Source organism: Colossoma macropomum, unplaced genomic scaffold (genome assembly GCF_904425465.1).
Source record: "Colossoma macropomum unplaced genomic scaffold, Colossoma_macropomum, whole genome shotgun sequence".
Classification (NCBI taxonomy): domain Eukaryota; kingdom Metazoa; phylum Chordata; class Actinopteri; order Characiformes; family Serrasalmidae; genus Colossoma; species Colossoma macropomum.
This window is the reverse complement of record NW_023494804.1, coordinates 8,177,820-8,199,066: the sequence shown is the minus strand read 5'-3', so window position 1 is coordinate 8,199,066 and position 21,247 is coordinate 8,177,820. Positions and strand designations below refer to the sequence as shown.

Sequence of the window (21,247 nt, the reverse complement as noted above, 5' to 3'; positions counted from 1 at the left end):
AGTCCTTGCAGAAAGGAAAGCCAAGCCAAAGGACAGAGGCTTTCACATCGCCCACAGAGGATGAGGACGCATCCTCTAATGGGGGCTCGCTCCATTCCTTCATGACCCCCAGCAAAGTCATTATGAGCAGCAGAAAAATAAAAAACACTGGGGCCAGGCAAACCAAGACAAGTCTAGCCTACAGTCTCTGAAATTAATTAGGCTGCTGGTACTTTTCAGCAACTGTGTGGGCTTGAAAAAGAAACCAACAGAGCTTAAAGCCATTGATCTCAGATGATGTGATGAGACTGTAATGTCACAAATGATTCATCATTGCTGTCTGTGAGTCTCATATTCTCATTTTTAAATGCATCATTCATCCATCTTCCTCTTTCGCTTGGCCTAAGCCCCTTTAAACCTTAAAAGCCATGAGTTATTGCTTTTGTTTTGCAGTCTTATTTAAATGTTACTGTGTAATTGCATAGTTCGGTGCTGTATTTGCCCCCCAATTTCTCTGAGACAATCTGAGTAAACACAAGATACAGTTTTTAAATGATCATTTCATTTACTGAAGGAAAGAAGTCATCCAGCACTGTGTGAAAAAGTAATTGTCCTAACAAATTTACTTGGTAATTGGGATCAATTAAACTAGATATAGACACAGGCTTGGTTACTGCCAGCCCTGTTGAATCGAAACATCACTTAAATAGAACCTTTCCAACATCGTGAATTAGGCTAAAAGCAACCAGAATGTTATGCTGTGATCAAAATAAATTCTGAAGGAGATCAAGCTTTTTAAAGTATATCAGTCTGGGAGGGGTTACAAAGCCATATCTTAGGCTCTGGGACTCCAGTGAACTATAGTGAGAGGTATTAAATGAAGAACAGCAGTCCACAATAAAAACATTGTACTAACAGTAAAACATGGTGGTGGTAGTGTGATGACCTGAGCATGCTTTGCTGCTTAGGGCCTGGGCAACTTGACATAATTGACAGAACCATGAATTCTGCTGTCTACCAGAAAATCCTGCTGGAGAATGTCCAGTCATCAGTCCACGATCTGAAGCTCAAGAGTGATTAGGTTATAAAGTAAAACAATGATCCAAAGCACAAGAGCAGGTCAATCTCTGAATGGCACAAAAAAAAACAAAGTTAAGGTTTTGGAGTGACCAACTCTGACTTTAACAGCATTGAGATGCTGTAGCAGGAGCAAAAGCCCTACAACATAACTAAATTAAAATAATTCTGCAAACATGAGTGGGCTAAAATTCCTCCACAGCACAGTGAAAGCCTGATCTCTAGTTATAGGAAGCATTTGGATGCACAAATGCTTAGGTGGCCCAACCAGTTATTAAGATAAGGGGGCAATTCTTTTCATTATGGTTATGGTCAAATGCATTTTGCTGTCCGTTCATCCATAAACCATCAGTCATCATTGTCACTATGATCGCATGCCTCCTCCTACTGTCGTTTTGTGATTATGCGAACGTCTCATTATCGTCCCAGCGGCTTCCTCTGCGTACAGAAAGCCAGTGGCGGCTGGTGGGGGAGAAATTATAGCCGGCTGTTATGAAGTCGTTGCGTTGAGTCACATCGTGATTGACTGTTCCGGGAGGGTTGAGTGTGACGCATGATTTAGCAGATGGACAGCCTGCTCGGCATGTCGGAAGTGCTGTGACGGTGGGATAGACTTGTTTGGCAGAGCTCAGGCAGTGAAGGCATATGCCACTGCTATTAAAGCCCTCATTTCAGACACTGAGGCGTAATGAGCAGGGAGAACCATATGCCGGGATGGCGGTGCTATTGTGCTGTATCAAATTTTGACACATTGAAAATGTAGTAGTTCATAGCCAGACATAGAGTTTTTGCTTTCATATCCCAGATAGACTCATAATTCCAGTCTGACAGATCTCCAAACGAAGCTCCAAATGAAGCCTTGACACTTTTTTAGAAACACCCACCTTCTACTTCCACTCACTGGCCACTTTATTAGAAATCTCAACCTTCTATGTCCACTTACTGGCCACTTTATGGGAAACACCTACCTTCCACTTCCACTCACTGGCAACTTTGTTAGAAACACCCACCTTCTCCTTCCACTCACTGGCCACTTTATTAGAAACATCCAACTTCTATTACCCCTCACTGGCCACTTTATTAGAAATGTTAGCCTTCTACATCCACTCACTGGCCACTTTATTAGAAACACCCACCTTCTGCTTCCACTCACTGGCCACTTTATTAGAAATGCTTGCCTTCTACTTCCACTCACTGGCCACTTTATTAGAAACACCCACCTTCTGCTTCCACTCACTGGCCACTTTATTAGAAACACCCACCTTATCCTTCCAATCACTGCCTACTTTATTAGAAACACCCACCTTCTATTTCCCCTCACCGGCCACTTTATTAGAAACACCCGCCTTCTACTTACACTCATTGGCCACTTTTTTAAAAAACCCACGTACCACTTCTTTTCACTGGTCACTTTATTAGAAACACCTACCTTGTACTTCCCCTCACTGGCGACTTTATGACCTTCATCTATCTTATTCATCCACTGTTTAGGTGTACACTTACAGACTGTAGCCCATCTGTTGTCATGGACAGTTTATCAACTGTCTTCTGCCTCATTCATCGTTGGTCAGTTTCTAACACACAAGCACTGTTGGTCAGGTATTATTTGAATGGTGGATCACCCTCAGCACAGCAGTGACACTGACATGTTAGAGTGTGTGGTGCTGGTATGAGTGTATCTGGCACAGCGATGTAGCTGGAGTCAGTGTCGCTGCTGAGTTGAGAGTGGCCTACAACCCAAAAATATCCAGTCAAGAGTGGCTCTGTGGTCAGAAATTGATCATTGGTGAAGGACTAGAGGATGGCTAACACAAATCAACAGGTGAGATCTAACTGTATAGAAGGTAACAAGTTCCAAGGTAGGGGTTTCTGATAAAGTGTCCAGCTTTATTATGTATATTCATGGTGTGCTTAATAGAAGGAATGACTTTCTGTAAAAATTTAAAGCTCTGACATCAAACAACATAACAACAACAAACAACATAAGGCTGATTTAAACGATAAATATGGTGCATGATAAGTACATGAAAAGTGGTGAAATACAATTACATAATATGCTAATCACAGTGCAGTGGATCATATAAATCAGTCAAAAAATACTCCCCTCTTTGTTCCTGCTGTACTGAACTGTGGTGTAAATGCTTCAGTAAAATGAAGCACCGTCATAAAGAGCCATAAAGCAGAATTAACGACTGCGGTTTGACCTCATGCATGTTTTTAGGGAAACCAGTCAGCCTCTAATCTGGACCTGAAAAACAGATGGTAGTACTTTCAAAACAACCTGTTCCTTGTTAGAGGAACACTTAGCATGTCATTTTAGCTTTGTGTGTGTGGGTGTGTGTGTGTGTAAGAGAGAGACAGAGAGAGAGAGAGAGCTGGGGTGTCCTTTACACTAGGCAGAGGAAGGCGGCTGCCTAGGGCCCCCATGAGCCGAGGGCCCTATGAAAATACAAATTAGATATTAAACAGAAACATTAGAAGTGAAGAGACCGGTCACTGGTTAGAATATGAATGAGAAAGCTCGTTACGGTCAACATGATGTCCATTTCTGGAGAAAGTCTTGACCTTCAATAAAAAAAGCACCATTCACCTTGCTGGTTATGCTACAAGCGGAGAAGTGCTGACGATATTGTGATGCTCGTGGAGATCTGCACAAAATCATGTGTTATTTGAACATTATTTGGGGTGGTGCCTGGGTTCAATTCTCGGCTGGGTGGTCCGTGTCGTTTCTGTGTAACGGCAGCATATTCTCCCCCTGTCTGTGTGGGTTTCCTCCTACAATCCAAAGACATGCAGTCAGGCTGTTTGGAGATGCTAAATAGCCCCTAGGTGTGTGGGGGACTGTGTATGTTTGTCTGCCCTGCGATGGACTGGTGACCTGTCCAGGGTGGTTCCTGCCTTCTGCCCAATGACAGCTGGAATAGGCTCCAGCTCCCCCTATGACCCAGAAGGATAAATGGCTTAGAATGTGTGTGTGAAACGTTATTTGAGACAAACTGCGAACTATTTTTGAGGTTTTTGTCAGATTTTTTGTTTTTTAAACGGTAATTTGACCTTCAGTTTTTAGCATTTTGGTTTCTCCCCATTTAAAGAGATGGGAACCCAGTCTTATACGGGTGAACAAACTCCACGGCAGCGATAGCCGAGTAAACAGACTTTGATATTAAAGCACCTATTGTATAAAATATGTATACATTTTTTAAAAGCTGCTATTTGTAATTTTAGTGATTATTCCCATTAATTTCCAATGCAGTCCCACTCCTCAGTCACGGTTATAGTGGACTATTCCATGGTGTTACATGACACCACTGCATAAAGACAGATTGGTATGGAAAAAGCAATTAAGAGATAATCTATATTATGGAGAGGAGGTTCTTCAGTGTGGTTTGGATGCTGAGAGGGAAAATCAAAGTGATCCAAGTGCAGCAGGGAAACGCAAAACAGGAAAGAGAGCAAAAGGTTTACCACTGCACTCCCTTTCGGTCAGAACAGAGCGCTGCTCAGGCTCAGCAGTACATAATGCTCACATTAAGTTTATTATAGATAGTTTATAGATATTATAATCTGAGAGAAGTAATTAGTTACACCAGTAAACTAATCTGATTACTCCTTATTTTACTATACTGGCAGATACTTTTGCTTGTTTCAAGCATTTTTTCTTAAAGCAAGCAAAATGATCTGCCAATATAAAGAGAGAGTTTCATTTAAACACTTCTAGAAATAAGCTGTGCAATCCTACAGTATTCTTACAGCAATCTCGAAATGTAAAATATTAGATATACAGACTAGATTTAAGATGTCACTTAATATGTTTTGCAGTGTATTTTTTGCAGTTGCATCACTAATTTAAAAATGTGCATTCAGTAAACAATCACTAAATCCGCCCCCGTGTGTGAGAGAGTGAACGTGTGTGTACGTGTCCGCCTGTGTAGATACAGTACTGTGCTGTAGTCAGAAACCTCCCTTATATTTATTTAATATCCCATCAAAATGGTCACAAAGTATAAGGTGTTAATTTTTCAGTGCCAGAAAAAAGCAGGAAAACATGCTGGTAACACTTCACTGTAGGTCAGTTCATTAGACTACATGACAATTATAGAAGACTTTCATGACAGCTGACATAAACCTACACAAACATTTATAAAGGCTTATTCCAATCAGAGGATTTCATAAAGGCTGCTTGTGTAAACTTCAGTGTCAAGTTGACTCAACACTCGTGTCAAGTAACAGCTTTTTGCTGACATTAGTTGTTCTACTAACATTTTCTGGGGTGAAATGGCAGCACTTTAAAGGCGTGTCAGATTTAGTGGCATCTAGTGGTGAGTTTGCAGATTGCAACCAACTGAATCCCTCTTCCTCGCCCCTCTCTTTCCAAGCGTGTAGCAGAACCTACGATGGCCGTCAGGTTTTCTGCCGTCGCCTGTCCTGATTTCATTTTGCTTCTTCATGTTTTCGCTTCCATGACGACTCTCCCTTATTTTTTCTTGTGCTAAATATTGATTTGATTGAATATTGATATTGATGATCTTCCATTTGCTGAAATTTGGGTTCTCAACCTTCTAACAACACAAAATGGTTAGCCAGCACCAGCAGTGATGACTGATTCTTCTTCTGTCTACGCCTTCCAACTAGAGCTATAGCGTCACCAACTTAAAGCTGCCACTGTAACGTAAACACACGAAAGGTTCTCTCTAGAGCCAGTGTTTGGTTTGTCCATTCAGGGCTACTGCAGAAACATGGCAGTTGAACATGGCGGCCTCTGCTGGAAGGGGACCTGCTTCCTTCCTTCCTGGAGCGCTCACTGGGCAGAAGGCAGGAAACACCCTGGACAGGTCGCCAGTCCATCACAGGGCAGGTACACAGACACACTCACACCTAGGGCCAATTTAGCATCTCCAATATGCCTGACTGCATGTCTTTGGACTGTGGGAGGAGACCAGAGGAAACCCATGCAGACACGGGAAGAACATGCAAACTCCACACAGAAAGGACCCTGGTTGCCCGGCTGGGGGATCGAACACAGGCCCTTCTTGCTGTGAGGCGACAGTGTGACGGAGGCCACCGTGTCGCCTAGGTGATTATTTAAGCAACAGAACATGAGAGGGAGTGTGTTATCGCGAAATAACATCATGGCTGTGATTTGGTCGCCGTAGATCATCACAGCCATGATATTTTAATGTTTTAATATGTTTTAATGTTCGCAGTTCCTTCCGCCAAATTATAGTTGCTTAACAAGCAGCTTGTTGCGTCGTCAAAGTAACGAACTCCACTCACTCGCTGCACAACCGGCAGTTTGTTCTCCAGCTCCACACAAACCAAATGACAGTTTGGGAATCTAGTGTAGTCTCTTCTTCAGAGTCTGACCAAATCGGTCAGATGTGATCTTAAAAGTATCCATTTTCTGTTTGTGGCAAAGTAAGAAGTAAAAACGTTCAAATGGCTTGAGCGTCTCCTACAGCTGTCAAAGTCGTTGCTTAGCAACGGCGTCTCAGCGGAGTTTGTGAAAACCCCTTGATGTTATGGTGAAATAACAGCACGGTTAGAACGCTTCTCAACCAATCAGCTTGCGTGGTCGGAACTAACTGTTGTATAAACACTAATTAAAACAGTTTTGTATACTGTGTTCCATTTCTGCTACTATATCCCCCTAAATCTTTCACACTGCACCTTTAAGACAGCTGACTTTGTAGCTCAGTGTATTTTTAGTACGTCAGACACATAATGGTGATTATGTCACATCACTTGACAAGCAAGGCTGCAAAATCAAAGGTGAGTACTTCTAAGAAGATGCTTTGACACTTTGTGGTAACACTGAAATGACAATCTACTGTAATGTGGATCTATTATGAAGCTTTTGATTCTGATACTCTGTTATGGCAGAATTGTTTGTATTTTCTCTGGCCTTTAAGTAAAATGAGTCTCATATTTATGCTTATAAGATCTTTATGAACCACTCTGGCAATGTCATGACACTGTACTGACAGAGTCGAGGCCTATTCACACCAAACTCGATTTTTTCGGACAGAAAAACAGGTGCGATTTTTAATGCAGTGGGAAAAAGAAATGGATTCCTTGAGTATCAGCAATGATGAATGCATCATTTTTCTTTTAAGCGCTGCTACTAAACGATGCAAACATTGGGTTCACCCCATTCAAAGACAACAACATGAGGAGTTGAGATGAGCTGAAGCTGCATAACGAACGATTTTGAAGGTATTTTCTTATCTCAGTGGGGGAATCCGGGACTCTGCTTCTGCTTGTTGCTCCTATTAAAAACAGAGAGTTCATTAGCGAAGAAAGCTAACACTTCATGGTTCTTTGCAGGCATGAACAAACTAGGACGCACCTAGATAAACTAAAAAACAGCCGCTGTAATGCAGTTGCCGTGATTCCCTAGCCTTTCAGCTAAGGCCTGCCAACAGCGTCCTGTGGGCAGCGTCCTGTGACCACTGATGAAGGACTAGAGGATGACCAACACAAACTGTGCAGCAGCAGATGAGCTATCGTCTCTGACTTTACATCTACAAGGTGGACTGACAAGGTAGGAGTGTCTAATAGAGTGGACAGTGAGTGGACACAGTGTTTCAAAACTCCAGCAGCACTGCTGTGTCTGATCCACTCGTACCCGCACAACACACACTAACACACCACCACCACGTCAGTGTTACTGCAATGCTGAGAATGATCCACCACCCAAATAGTACCTGCTCTGTGAGGGTCCATGGGGGTCCTGACCACTGAAGAACAGGGTAAAAGGGGGCTAACAAAGTATGCAGAGAAACAGATGGACTACAGTCTGTAACTGTAGAACTACAAAGTGCCCCTATATAGTAAGTGGAGCTGATAAAATGGACAATGAGCGTAGAAACAAGGAGGTGGTCATAATGTTATGCCTGATCGGTGTTGGTGATATGTCAGTTTGCTATAGAACAGGCATGTCATACTAGGGACCTTCTGGGCCAAAGTGCTGCAGAGATGAACGTTTACCTTCATTTAACACTCTGAATTCAGTTCATGAAAGCCTTGCTAATTAGCTCATGAGCTAAATCAGATGTGTTTAATGAGGCAGTGTGTTAAAATCAGCAGTGTTTTGGCCTGCGAGTGCTGGAATGTGGAGGGCTTTGTCATAACATAGTGCTAAAACTACCTCCACCATGCGGAGGCTGTACTTTAGCCTGACGAGCCGTTTACATGTGATGGTGCTATATCACAGTATCACACCACCAAGATGGAGGTTAAAGAAATGTAGGTGTGTCTTATACAGACAACTCAGCAACTGAAAATTATGATAAAAATAGTTAATTTTATGATACAAAACATTGTAAATCTTGAGAAATATCCATCCGGCTGCTGTCAAAATTGGCAGACGCCATTGCAATGGGATTATGAGAGGATAACCAAAAGCATGTTCTACTTCAACCTGTTTAACTACATAAAATATCCATGTTACATTTTCCCCCTCGTTACTTTGTGCCCCGCGCTCCCATATGTATGTGTGGATTAGTGGGTGTTTTTGAAAGTACCTTAAATTGAAACGCTCTGTTCGGTGGATGCACAATTATAATGAGTTAAGAGCATAACTAATTACAATCATAATGTAATCCTGCAATCAGTCTTTTTTTCATTTCATCTAATGATTGCATCCCGAAATCACATTTGAAACAACCTGACAAATGGGGGAAAAAAAGCTTTTCAAATTACACGGTTTGATGTTCCAAATGCTTCGGGAACACTGTGCTCATCCTATCATTTTTTATTGCCAGGCAGATACCGAACGGCTGACTTTTGATGGGTTCTTTTGTGTTCTTTCCTTTCTAATTATCCCTTTGAATTTCTCTACTATTCCGAATGTTGTTTATCTGCTTAAACAGATGCCAGGATGGGACGCTTTTTGTTCAGGATTGTGGTCTGTTAATTCCCTTTGCTGCCCACTGTGGTTCTGGCTTGCTGTGTTCGAGCAGGTGATTTCAAATGACAATTTAAAGGTGAATATCTCCAGAACTGAGCATCTGCCATTTGTTAAAGGCTTGCTTTTAACCAATTAAAATGAAGCCCAAGGGCAATTTGCACCTCATACGGTAACACACCAGGGAAATCGCATGTGTGAGCGCTCCACTTGTCATGCGTAGGATTCATTAGAGATGTTATAACTGTAAAACAGAAAAATGTTTTAAACCTTCTTCGATTCTGCCTGTTAAATGGTGGAAACAAGCCAAATTAGGCTCTTGTCTTCGGCTACACATGAGCACGGGTTGCCTTCATGCTGTAATTATGGCGCATGCGTTCACGTGTGCTGCTTGCTTGCATTTGCAGGAACGCTTTGACCCTGAGATTTGAAGTGCAAATAGAATATGCATGAGGACGTTTCAAAAAACTCTTGGCATTTTGATGCGAGAGGGTTACAGGGTGCATAAGTGAGCTTCGGTCTATTTAAAAGTAAAATTACGATCAATCTGAAAACTTCAAGTTCTCACAGGCAGGCGGTTCGGCAGCGGGATTTTAATCTGTACAAACCACAAATTGAGTCGCCTTTTGTTCGGCTGACAGGCGGATCTCTGAGGAAACGAACAGAAAGAGAAGCAAAGAAGTGCCAGCCTGATAATGAACTGCCAAATAAATAAACCTCCTGAAGGCCACAAGAAGAGCTGTCAGTCAAGCTTCGGTTTACAGGCACTTTTTTCTTTTTCGTTTTTCTTTTTATCCTTTCGTCCTTTCTCGCCTCATTATCTGGGCATGTACTCCTGGGGCAGGCCGCTCAGATTCCTGTCCCTGAGTGCCCGGTCCACCGAGAGAATGTAGCCGTCTATTCGAGTCCTCATGTCCAATGTGAAGGGGTCAAAGGTCAGGCCGCGGGATCCGGGCCGTTTGAAGTGGCCGTCGCGGTTGCTCTCGGCACACAGCAGCCTCTGGTCGGGGACGCTGGCGTTCAGGAAGGTTGTGATGAGCTTCAGCTGGGGCAGGAGGTCCGTCTGGAGCGCCTCGTAATGCACCACCAGCAGCCGGCTGGAGAACTTCAGCCAGGACAGGGCGTGCGACGCCCACCAAGAGGCGTAGCTGTCCACAAACTCAGGCCACTCTGAAGACGAGGTGAAAGGAATGGGACAGTAAGGTTGGTAAACAAAAGCACACAAGAATCATGAGAGCAAAGCTACATAATTTATATAATTCTATATACTATTTAGTCACAAATCACAGAAAAAAGCTTATTTTAGATTAATGACTACTAGGGATGCACCGATACAACTTTCTCTTTCAATACAATATCTAATCTTCTAGTATCTGCTGATACTGATCTAACGTAACTACACAATAGGTGCCTATAAATCCTGATGTTTATACTATTCCCCTCTTTAAATATTTTATTCTGGTAAAAGCACTGTTTTGTGTCAGAAATAATGGCACTTACTGGTTGGATAACCTCACATTAGGATGGTTTCAGAGCTTTGAAAAGTCGCTATGCTCTTTGGCATGGTTTATCTTTAAATGCTTTATAGAATTTGATGTATTGAAATGCTAGTTAGTCATGCCATCACTGGAAATACTGGCATTACAGATTTCACATAAGCATTTTTAGTAACTGCTTCTTTTAAGTGTCATATAATCCACAACACTGACATGTTGGTAGCTTCATGTTAGCTCCATCTAGTGGCACGAATGCTAGAAGCTAGATTCAGTAGCGTGCAGGGAAATGTCTGAAAAAGCTTCATGGTATCAGTGTTGCCGATACAGATGTTGTATGTAAGTGCCAGCATTGGTGACAATACCAATACAGTATCAGTATCGGTGCAACACCACTTACTCTGTGTGTGAGATGATTAGCACAATGCTAATTAGTGGCTTCCAAGCTTTGCCTTGTTGCTCCAGTGCAAAACTGACGAAGTAAAGTTGGGACTACCTGTAGGCTGAGGGCCCAGTAGTTTTTGACAAACCAATTAACGTGTAAGAATCATTCCATAAGAGCTTGATATTTTGACTCCAGGACTTTCCAGGAATTACTTTTACCAAAAAAAAGATTTTCCCATTTTAATATTTTTAAGATTTTTATTTTTTGTGCCAAAGTAAAATTATACTGAAGCTATGACAGACAGAAAAGTGGAATATTTCAGGTTAAACTGGCCACCACATTCCTGTTAAGGACAGACTTTCTGTTGACAGTTCTTCAGCAGGAAATAACTTTTCTATGAATATTCCAAAATTTTAGTTTTAAATGGGGTGGCCCTGGGAAAACAAGAAGTTATCAATGCTGAAAAAAGTAAACCTTACCACCTTAGATGGCCAGGGCCCACCGGCAGGCCCAACGTTTTATTACACACTTCTTAACACAAGAATAGCTCATCTAGTTTACATTGAAGTCCCTGCAGTTACTTAATAATAAGCCTCAGTATGTAATAAGCCTGAGATTTTAAGGGGTTGAGGAGAATTCCACAGATTTTTCAAAAAATGTAATCATTTAGATGTAAACTAAGTCATTCAGAGTGGTTTGATGTGAAACTGTGTCTTGTAGAGAAACTTGGATTTCAGTGGTGCTCATAGGAGCCAGGTGTCACAATGTGTAATGTAGTCATAAAGCGAATATAGCCACATTACTTACTATCCAAAATGACCAGTAAACCTACACATGTCCTCTGAGTTTTTTATTACCATGTCGATGATGGCAAAATAGTGGTAAACAAGTTTTCTTTTGTGACTATGTAGCCTTATAACTCCTTGCATGTACCTCTCTGCCATGAATAGAAGTTTTAGGGCAAATTTTGTAACCATTTTGTCACCAAATGTAACCATTTAATGTAATAACTTTATGTAATGGAGCTTTTAAAGGAAATAAACTCTTTCAGATGTCTGGTTCCTATCACCACCACTGTGAACAGTTCTGACTCGGCAAGTTTTTGCAGAATGATTTCACATCAAACCACTCTGAAAGACTTTTTTTACATTTTAGCAATTTAATGGTATAGAATAAAAAAGTTAGGAGTTAGAAAAAAGTTAGAATAAAAAAGTGTTAGGATTCCCCTTTAATGTTTCGTAATTTTTAATGCTAAATAAGTTGCAAACTCAAGGACAGATAAATTATTAGATTTTTCTTCCAATTAATCTTTTATACATTAAATTGATATGTTAATGCAGAAACATGTACATTGCTTCACATGAGCAATGTGAAGAATTGATGTTAAAATGACTTTTATTTTGCAATATTTGAAGAGTTTCAATTAAGGTTTATATGGATATGTAAAAATGTAAGTCAGTAAATACATTAAAACAATTAATAAATTATTAAATTATTAAAACTACTGTTTCTCTTGCAGTAATAAATCATATGCCGTGTTAATGATGATGACTAATAAATAAGTTTTTAATAGTATTTCAAAGACCAGTTAGTAAGTGTTGACCATGCTGACATTTGGTTCATTGTAATCCAAATGGGGATGTTTTTTTTAGTCCATTATGTATTTTTTTTTTCTTCACATTGTGATGTGCTGAATAATTATAGCAATCAAGATAATAGGCTGTGATGATTGTGGTTCTCTGCTAATATAAACTTTAGTAACCTCTAAAATCATTAAGCGGTGTTTTGGTTAACGAGTACCGTTACTCTTCCAGTGTGTGTCCGGCGCGTAGCCCAGGTGTCCGGCGCACTTGCGGTTGAACTCGGCCACCAGGCAGCGGTACGGGTTACGGATCAGCAGGATGGCCGAGTCGAACATCTCTATCTCCCTCTGACCGCTCTCATGAGTCTTCACACAGATGGTTCTCCCGCTCCTCCAGTAATCCTTCTCACCCTTAAAGCCTGAGAAAGCCCAGCAGGAGAGACACGAAAACTCTCAGGTACCTTAATGTCATAATTGTTCTAACCTGTGAATGTTCTGTGATCTGTACTGTAACATCTGCAAAGGGATCAGTTTCTGTAAAGTGCTTCAAAAAACTTCACTGAAAACTTTACTAACTTTTAGTTAAGACTGGATTTAGGCTTAGAAAATGATTATTACATATAGGAACTCAGACACATGTAATAGATATGAAACATTATTATTACATAGTTACTTCGTATACAATACATATGTGCAATATTATAATTATATAATATAACTTACCTATACATCATCGCTGTTGGAACAAACCATCAGAGCTCCAAAAAAGTAACTTTACAGAAAAAGTTCTTAAATTTATAAGAAGAATTTTTAACAAATGGGAGAAATTGTAAGAAGTTTTCTCTTTCTGGAGCGTGCTCTGTTGTTCTATTCATCATGAAATTATGACAGTGTAAACGGCAGGTGGCATTTTCAAATTTTGAAAAGTAAAACCAAGTAAACAAACAAAAAAACAACAACAAAATGGAAAGTTTTTGCTCAGGCAGCAACAAAATATAGAACATATAAGACATACTATTGCATTTGGGTACTTAGTATAAGTATAAGGTACTCATATAATATAGGGAATATTTTTATTACATGTAGCTTTTTACATACATGTAATAAAATATATGGTCCACATAATTCCATATGATATACATGTATATAACATGTCAATATATAAGTGCCTGTGTATACACACACACACACACACACACACACACACAAACACACACACAAACACAGACACACACACACAGGTACTTACATAGATATTGTTATATTACATATATTGTTATATTATATGTTGTACACAATCCTTAACTTTAATATACATTAAAATAAATACATTTGATGCCACATAAATCTGGACCATTTCTGTTGCTCCATTTGTCATGACGTGTTTATGTGGTGTGAAGGGCAGCTGGTATTTTCAATTGGTGTAAAAAAGTTTTCTTTAATTGTTTGATATCTAAAGTTTATGTGCAGTGTGAGTGTCTCACCTTTGTTGTATAAAGAGCCGTCAAAGTAGTAGCTGCCGGTGTAGAATCCGGTGGCGAGCTCGATGAGATGGCGGACCCAGGTGTTTCCTGCTCCAGGAAAACTGGACAAGGCTATGAGGGAGGGTGACCGCTCAGGCAGAAATGTCCTCTCCTTACACCTAGAATCTGGCACCAGGGGAAGTACACCAAATCATGCATTTTCATACATACTCAACATGGGAAAAGCAGGGAAAACAAGGCTAACCTACAATGTCAGGAGCAGCAAAATAGCCCTGATTTAATAAAATACTTTTTTACAATTATATATATATATATATATATATATATATATAAATATATATATATATATATATATAAAAAAACACAAATGGAACAGATATTTAATTGCACATCCTATCCTATAAAAATAACCATGTTTGTATCTTATCCATGTGTCTAAGTAATGTGTATATAAGTACAGAGTGAGCATGTAGTGTGTGTGTTTGTGAGTGTATGAGTGTGTGTTACCTAGCACAGGTGTGCTGTACACCTGTAAGTAGTCTTGCTCATGGCTGTAGGTGTGGTTTGTAGGATTGCTGCGCCCACACTGGTGTCCCTCTACATTCTTCTGCATTTTGAGAAGAGAAGAGGCGTGGCCACAGAGACAGTCCCGCCTTCTCATTACAGCTAATGGCAGCTCCTGATATATTATTTAAAAAAACATATATTAAAAAAAGAAAGTCAGAGAGAGAAAAAGAGAATGTGGACAAATGGACATTCATTCTGACTGTGAAGACTGGCTGTTCCATGAGTCATTCAGAACACTTACACATACACAGGCCTACATTTCAATCACTGCAAGCTGAAAGCCAAATCACATCTTGCTTGATTTTATTCAGTGCATCATTTTAGAAGAGATTTATAAGGTGTGTACAGTACTGTGCAAAAGTCAAAGACCACCCTTTCATTCAGTTTCCACTCAAGACGACAATTAAGTACAAGTTATTCATTTTTCAGCATAAAAAAAAAAACAATAAAACATACATTTAACAAAAACACCAAAGCCTCATCAACTACATATGAAGCTCTATTGACAATGCATAAAATTTTACATTTGGACTTAAATTATAATGGCTTTCTCATAGCTATATATTAGAGCAATTTACAGGTTCCCAATTTAATCACAACTGCACGGTCTAATAGCTTTCCAAACATATTATTTAATTATATTAGGCCTACATACAGACAGTAGGAAAGGAACAAACTTAACCATTTTCAGAAATGTTATACTGAGGCTGGAATCTAAGAAAGAAGACAAAATATTGGTACTGCTCATTGTGAACTGCACTTTTTTTATTCCTAGCCCAAAAACACTAGCCATATAAACTAATTGATTCTAACTATCCATCTTTTTCTCATTAAAGATCCATTAGACCTTCATAAGCAACATTTCTTTATTGAGAGTCTCTTGAGAGAGCAGCACAGTTTGCTTCAATGTAAGACCTAAAAAGAAGCTCTTAAATCGCTGGGGACTATTGATTGATGATGGTCTCTTTTGATGTAAGTACAAAGGAGGGGAGCTAAAAGGCCGTGTGGAGTGGGTTTAGGGAGCACTGTATCGAACCTTATCTGTGCAGGTCTCCACACACAGCTGCAAGGTCAGGTTAGTCTGGCTGGTGTGGACCAGGAGGCCTTCGCTGGTGTTCTTTAAAGCTTGGAAGCAGCCGTGGTAGTGCACATTCCTGTCTGAGGGAGAAAGAGAGACAAAACTGAAACAGATAGTCATGTATTAGCACACAATGGCCACTTCACTTTGCTGGTGTACAGCTGGACGTAGTCCATCCAGTGCCCATTTTGCATGAGCCACCCAAAAGTCCCTCATCAACAAACAGATTGTGCTACTGTTGGATGGAGTGGTGGTTCAATCTCAACCTAGCAGTGTCAATGACATGAAAAAACACCCCTGTACAGCTGAACCAGAACCATACTACTAATATGTCAGTGTTGCTGTAGTGCTAAGAGTGGTCCAGCACCCTTATAATATCCTTCCTGTGGTCAGAAACTGACCAGTGAGGTAGGTGGGTGGGGGCGGCTGACGAACAAATGGGTTGCAGTTTGTAAATGACCCAATTCATGGTCTGTTGCAAGATTGGACAAGCTTTACAGAATGTTGGCAAGATCCCAATGAACTTCATGAACTCTGGTGGGAGGTTAGATTTGCTGCTTAACGTTAAGTTTTCAGTTTAAAATATTTTGCTACCAAGTCTGAATATGTTGTACCTAATAAAATCTAGGCAGGTTGGAAACGACAATGAATCTGCTAACGTCAACTCTATTACAGACACAGTCTGTCCTAACAGTGTGATCTCTCACATATGCACAAAATAAATGTCATTTGAAATGAATAAAGCCCTATAAATGAACGGAGTTGTGTTGTGAGTCACAGTTTCTGGAACCTTGAAACAGTTGCTACAAAGGAATGCTTTTGGAGCATGAATAGGTCTGTTGTACATCAATAAGGAAGGGAGTCAGAGACCATCCTTCATTTATCTGGTCAAAACGGCTATTAAGTACAAGTTATTCATTTTACAGGAGATATTTCAAAGGAGGATAGATATAAGATACATAAAGAAGGAGATAAAAAGATGTTTCCAGAACTAAAGTTCAAAAAGTGATTGAAAGCTCCCAAAGAAAATGGGAGTCCTAACAACCACCTGGAAGACCTGGTAGACACCAAAACTGTCCCCATCAGATAAACAGCGCTTAAACATTTCATCCTTGAGAGAGAGGAGAATATAAAGCTCCACTTTGGTGCTCTGTCCATCCTTCCACTGTGAGACAGCTCAGCACTATGGGTCTGAAAGGATGCGTAGCTGTGTAGAAGCTCTTACTGAGAAAAGAAAATGGGCAAAGGAAAAGTTTTTGCTCTGGAGCACCAAAACTGGATGTCTGAGATGTGGAGAGGTGATGTGTCTACATTTGTAATTGAGATTACTTGGCAGAAAATTCAACCAAGTACTAAGACTGAGCTTTGGAGGTGTGGAAAAATATCCCTGGAGATTTCTTTGAAAAACTAAAAGCAAGTTGTCTGAACAGAATGGAAGCACTAATAAAGGCAAAATGACCACATTGAGACACTAAATACTGAAAAATGACTGAAAAAGGGACATTATATTTAATTGTCAAAGCTTCTGTATAATTGTCTGTTAAATAAATGTTTTCTGCTTTTTTGGATGGTGGAAAATGAATAATTTGCATTTAATGGCTGTTTGGAGTGAAAATTAAATAAATTAAAGGACTTTTACAGAGTATTGTAGGTATTTCATAAATACAGTATATGTTTTGTAAACGCTTATCTTGTTTTTAACTTGCATTCAACTAAATATCTTTTTAATTCACCCTAGTTTTCCCTAATCCCTAATTCTAACCTCTACACAAAACCCTAACCCTGGTCCTATAAAAGGGACAGTACTTTCAAGTATTATACTGTATGTTTTTCCCACAGTCCAGTCAAAGTCTTCATGTTCTCACTCACTTTCTCTCATATCTCTTATCTTCACTCACTTTCAGCGTTCTTCAGTGTTCTGGCTCAGGGCTGTAGTCTTTGACCTGAGGATACTCTGCAGTAAAACCACAGAACTGTCTAGAATAGATCTAATCGCTCAAAATCGGTGAGATATGCGGCTCGATTGAGATTCCGTGGGCGTGCTGCTGCCACCGCACCCTGGGTCGGACAGGGCCTTCCCAACCCCCCACCGCCACGGTCACCCCTCCCGCCGTGCGCTGTCTGAGTTTCTACATGGACATCATCAGACTCTTTTTCTGTTGAGACAGCTACTGAGCCTGAAATTAATCACACCCAAACCTGCTGTGAAAGTGTGAAACACAGTTTGAGCATTGTACCATCAAAGTGATATTGCATTAATCATCGGTGATAAATGATGCTAGCGCAGCCTTCAGCAGCTCATGAGTGCATACTCAGAGTTCGTATACTTTGCTTTCTTCTCTGGGTCTTACAGCTTTTCTTCAAACAGAAGAAGCACAACAAAGAGGGGGATTGTTAGCATTATGATATATTGTCATCAGACACTTTCATGAATATCGTCAGCACTACTGAATGGAATGAACAGTAACATGCGTGAGTCGGAGACCACCCTGTTATTTATTTAATTTCCAGTCAAACAGTGATTAAGTTATTCATTTTTCAGCATCAGGAAGAACAGAAAAATAACAGAGGCCTCAACAACCCAATATAATATTACATTTTTCAGTGTTTAGTCCAGGGGTTGGCAACCCAAATGTTAGGAAGATCCATTTTGTCCTTTCAGCAAAAATCAAATCTTGGGAGCCTCAATATTTTATGTCCATTTTAGCATCTTGGCTGTAAATATGTCTCAGTATGTGCTAATGTACTAGTACAGACTAAAAAATATAAACAAAAACACAGAGCTCAGCTATAGTCGCTTTTCTCACATCTCTGGCAGGAAAATTGCCCACAAAAGCAGAATAGTTTCTTGTAAAATGTCTCTCAACGTTCAGTGTTTTATGAGGCTGGAGTCAGTTTCTCATTCACCAGCTTGGTTGTCAAATTTTCCTGTTCCATCTTAAATGGAATTCGAACAAGAAGCTGACTTCAGCTTCATGACTTTTTAGTGTTTGACAGTTTCTTGTTGCAGATTAAACGTATCTAAACGTAATCTGAGTGATTGTAAATGCAAATAAGTCTAATCGTCTCCAAATTATCCATGTACATCTTAAATCTTTCTCCTTGCCTTATCATTGGATACTAGCTAGATGAGATTTTGTGCATTGCTATGGTGACCAGCAGTCTGCATGCCAATCTTCAGGGTTAAAGGGTGAATTAGCAGTTCTACATTAACTCCAGCGTTTAAGACCATTTATTGTTAAACTGTGTTGAATGATCAGCAGAGCTTTATTTTACTGCAAAGGAGGATTATTTTATTTTTACCTAAAGGTCTGATTCTGCTGTGAAGCCGCAGCAGGGCAGTAAAAGAGCCGCACGCAGCTGTGGACTCTTTGCAAGTATCACAGCTTTTATTCTTTTCAGGAGACTTGCTTTCAGGTTTTCAAAGAAATCTGCAGGGATGTTTTTCACACCTCCAACATTGAGTCTTAGAAGTTAGCTGCATTTTTTGCTTCTTACAATCCAAGAAATCCCAACCACATTCAGTGATGCTGGGGTCTGGACTCTGGGGTGGTCAGGCCATTGTTCTGAGAACACCAGCAGGTTCTTTGTTTGATTTGCTACTTATCCTTTCACATCCATAGTGTTGAGTTGTCTTCTCACAGAAACACCTGCGTCTGAAGCAGAAGTGGAGCTTGATTGTCCCAGTTTTTGTTTTCTACCAGTTCTCCATCCTTATGCAAATGGATTCTCTTATATCTAATCTCCTCAAAAATGTCCTTAAAAATAAATAACTTGTACTTAATGGCCATTTTTCCTGGGAAATAAATACACGAAAGTGTTGCCTGTGATATTAACATCATACTATATCATCCACCTTTAGGCACACTCACATGTCCTGTGGCCAGGGAGTCTCTCCTCCACCTTGTAGATGGACAGTCGGCCCACACCTCCACACGGAGAGCCCCTTTCTCCCCTGCAGTCCAGGTTACAGTCCTCCCTCCGAGCTCTTGGGGCACTAATCCGATTGCCGCAGTGGCACTCTGTCCCATATTCCAGCCCTGCAAACTGGTACCCACTGCAAGAAGAACGAGACAGCTAGTGACCGCTCACAGGTCACTTTATGAGCTCCACCTTCATTATAGATCCACTATGTTGGTGTACAATCACAGGCTGTAGCCCATCTGTTGTGGCACAGTATATCCGCCTCCCTCATCTCATTCATCATTGGTCAGTAAACTACAGGACCACTGTTGTCCAGATATTATTTGGGTGGTGGATCATTCACAGCACAGATACTGATGTGGTAGCCAAGAGCAATCTGAAACTGACCACTGATGAAGGGCTAGAGGATGCACAATTTATGCATCAACAGATGAGGAACACTCTGTAACTGTACACCAGCAAGATGGAGCTACAAGGTATGGGTTTCTAATAAAGTGGCCAGTGTCTGTAGCTATCCTATATCCATGTGCTTCCTTTAGATATCTGTATTTGATATAATTATTTCATTATCTTTTTACTATAGAATACCAGTATATGACCAAAGATACTATGCAATGGTCATGAAGTAGAGGTTTTTCACATGGATCATAACCGTCCTGAAACTCGCAGGGCCAAGCGTGATCTTGCAATGAGAACGTCTGGGCACAGCCATGAGATATTTTGGGTTAAATGTGGGTGGGAGTGACATTGGGGTGGGAACAAAGTGAGAGTGACAATTCTAAATCAATCCAAGGTGGAGCTCAAAGAAGGTTGTGATGTTGCAACACACAGTAAGTCTGCTGTTAGCCCATCTATGTAATGTAAGTTAGCATGGCTGAAAAGTCTTCCCAACAAACTACAAATTACTCGTGCATATAGATGAGTGAGACCTGTCAAGGGAAAAACAGTTGAGTTCGCTAATGATAACATTTCGTTAAAATAATTTGCAGGTGGAATTTATGGGGGCATAATTTGCTTCATCCTATCGGACTAAGTCATCTTGCCTTTGATCCATTCTGACACGTTGGTGATGGATCTTTTAACTTATTTATATCTACCGCCAGAGGAGATATTTTGCATGTGTGTTCAGTTTGTCCAAGAATGAAATTTATCAGCCTGTAGAATCAGAGCTTTTGGTGTGCTACCATGTTTTCTATCACTGTGTAAAAGATGCCAGAGGCTGCCTTTATTGTTGGATGCACTGTGATCTTTTACAATGGAACTCAGGAGTTTGCTCTATAAATTTTAGATCACACAACGTTCTGTTTTATCAAACACTAAACATCATCAAAATACTGAAACATTATCAAATGTTTTAGTAGTGACTGGTTTGGTAATGACAATCTCAAAAACACTAGGCAGTACATGACACAGCTTTGAACAATTGTACACACATTAAATCTTCATTTTTTACTTAATTATAGAAAATATGTGTTTCAGTAGTGACAATTCATAATGTTACACACTGATTTTTAGACTTTGGGACACACTGACTTCAAAAAATGGGATCTAACTGTTCACCATGTGGCCATGAGGGACAGTAATGCAGTCTCACTTCCTGCTCTAAAAATGCAGAGGCGTGGCTAAAATGAGGCTCCACCTTTTGACTAAAGCTGTGTTTCAGTAGTGACGAAAACATGAGACAGCATTTTTTGACGTTTTTTAATTTAAAAATTAAACTAATAATAATGCTAAATCTTTCAACTTCACTTTTAAATGAATCAAAAGATCTT

The 21,247-nt window shown here is 40.2% G+C and overlaps 1 protein-coding gene across 1 annotated transcript in view; it reads right to left on the bottom strand.

Moving 5' to 3' along the window:
* Nucleotides 1–9,535: 9,535 nt before the first annotated feature.
* Nucleotides 9,536–21,247, bottom strand: part of wscd1b (WSC domain containing 1b) — a 28,728-nt gene continuing 17,016 nt past the window's right edge. Inside the window, exons 5-10 of the mRNA XM_036594344.1 lie at nt 19,424–19,608; nt 15,510–15,631; nt 14,414–14,585; nt 13,907–14,071; nt 12,641–12,841; nt 9,536–10,132 (exon numbers count right to left, since the gene is read on the bottom strand). Of these exons, the coding sequence (XP_036450237.1) occupies nt 9,780–10,132; nt 12,641–12,841; nt 13,907–14,071; nt 14,414–14,585; nt 15,510–15,631; nt 19,424–19,608 (1,198 nt within the window). The 3' untranslated portion in view covers nt 9,536–9,779. The remainder of the gene's footprint in view (nt 10,133–12,640; nt 12,842–13,906; nt 14,072–14,413; nt 14,586–15,509; nt 15,632–19,423; nt 19,609–21,247) is intronic.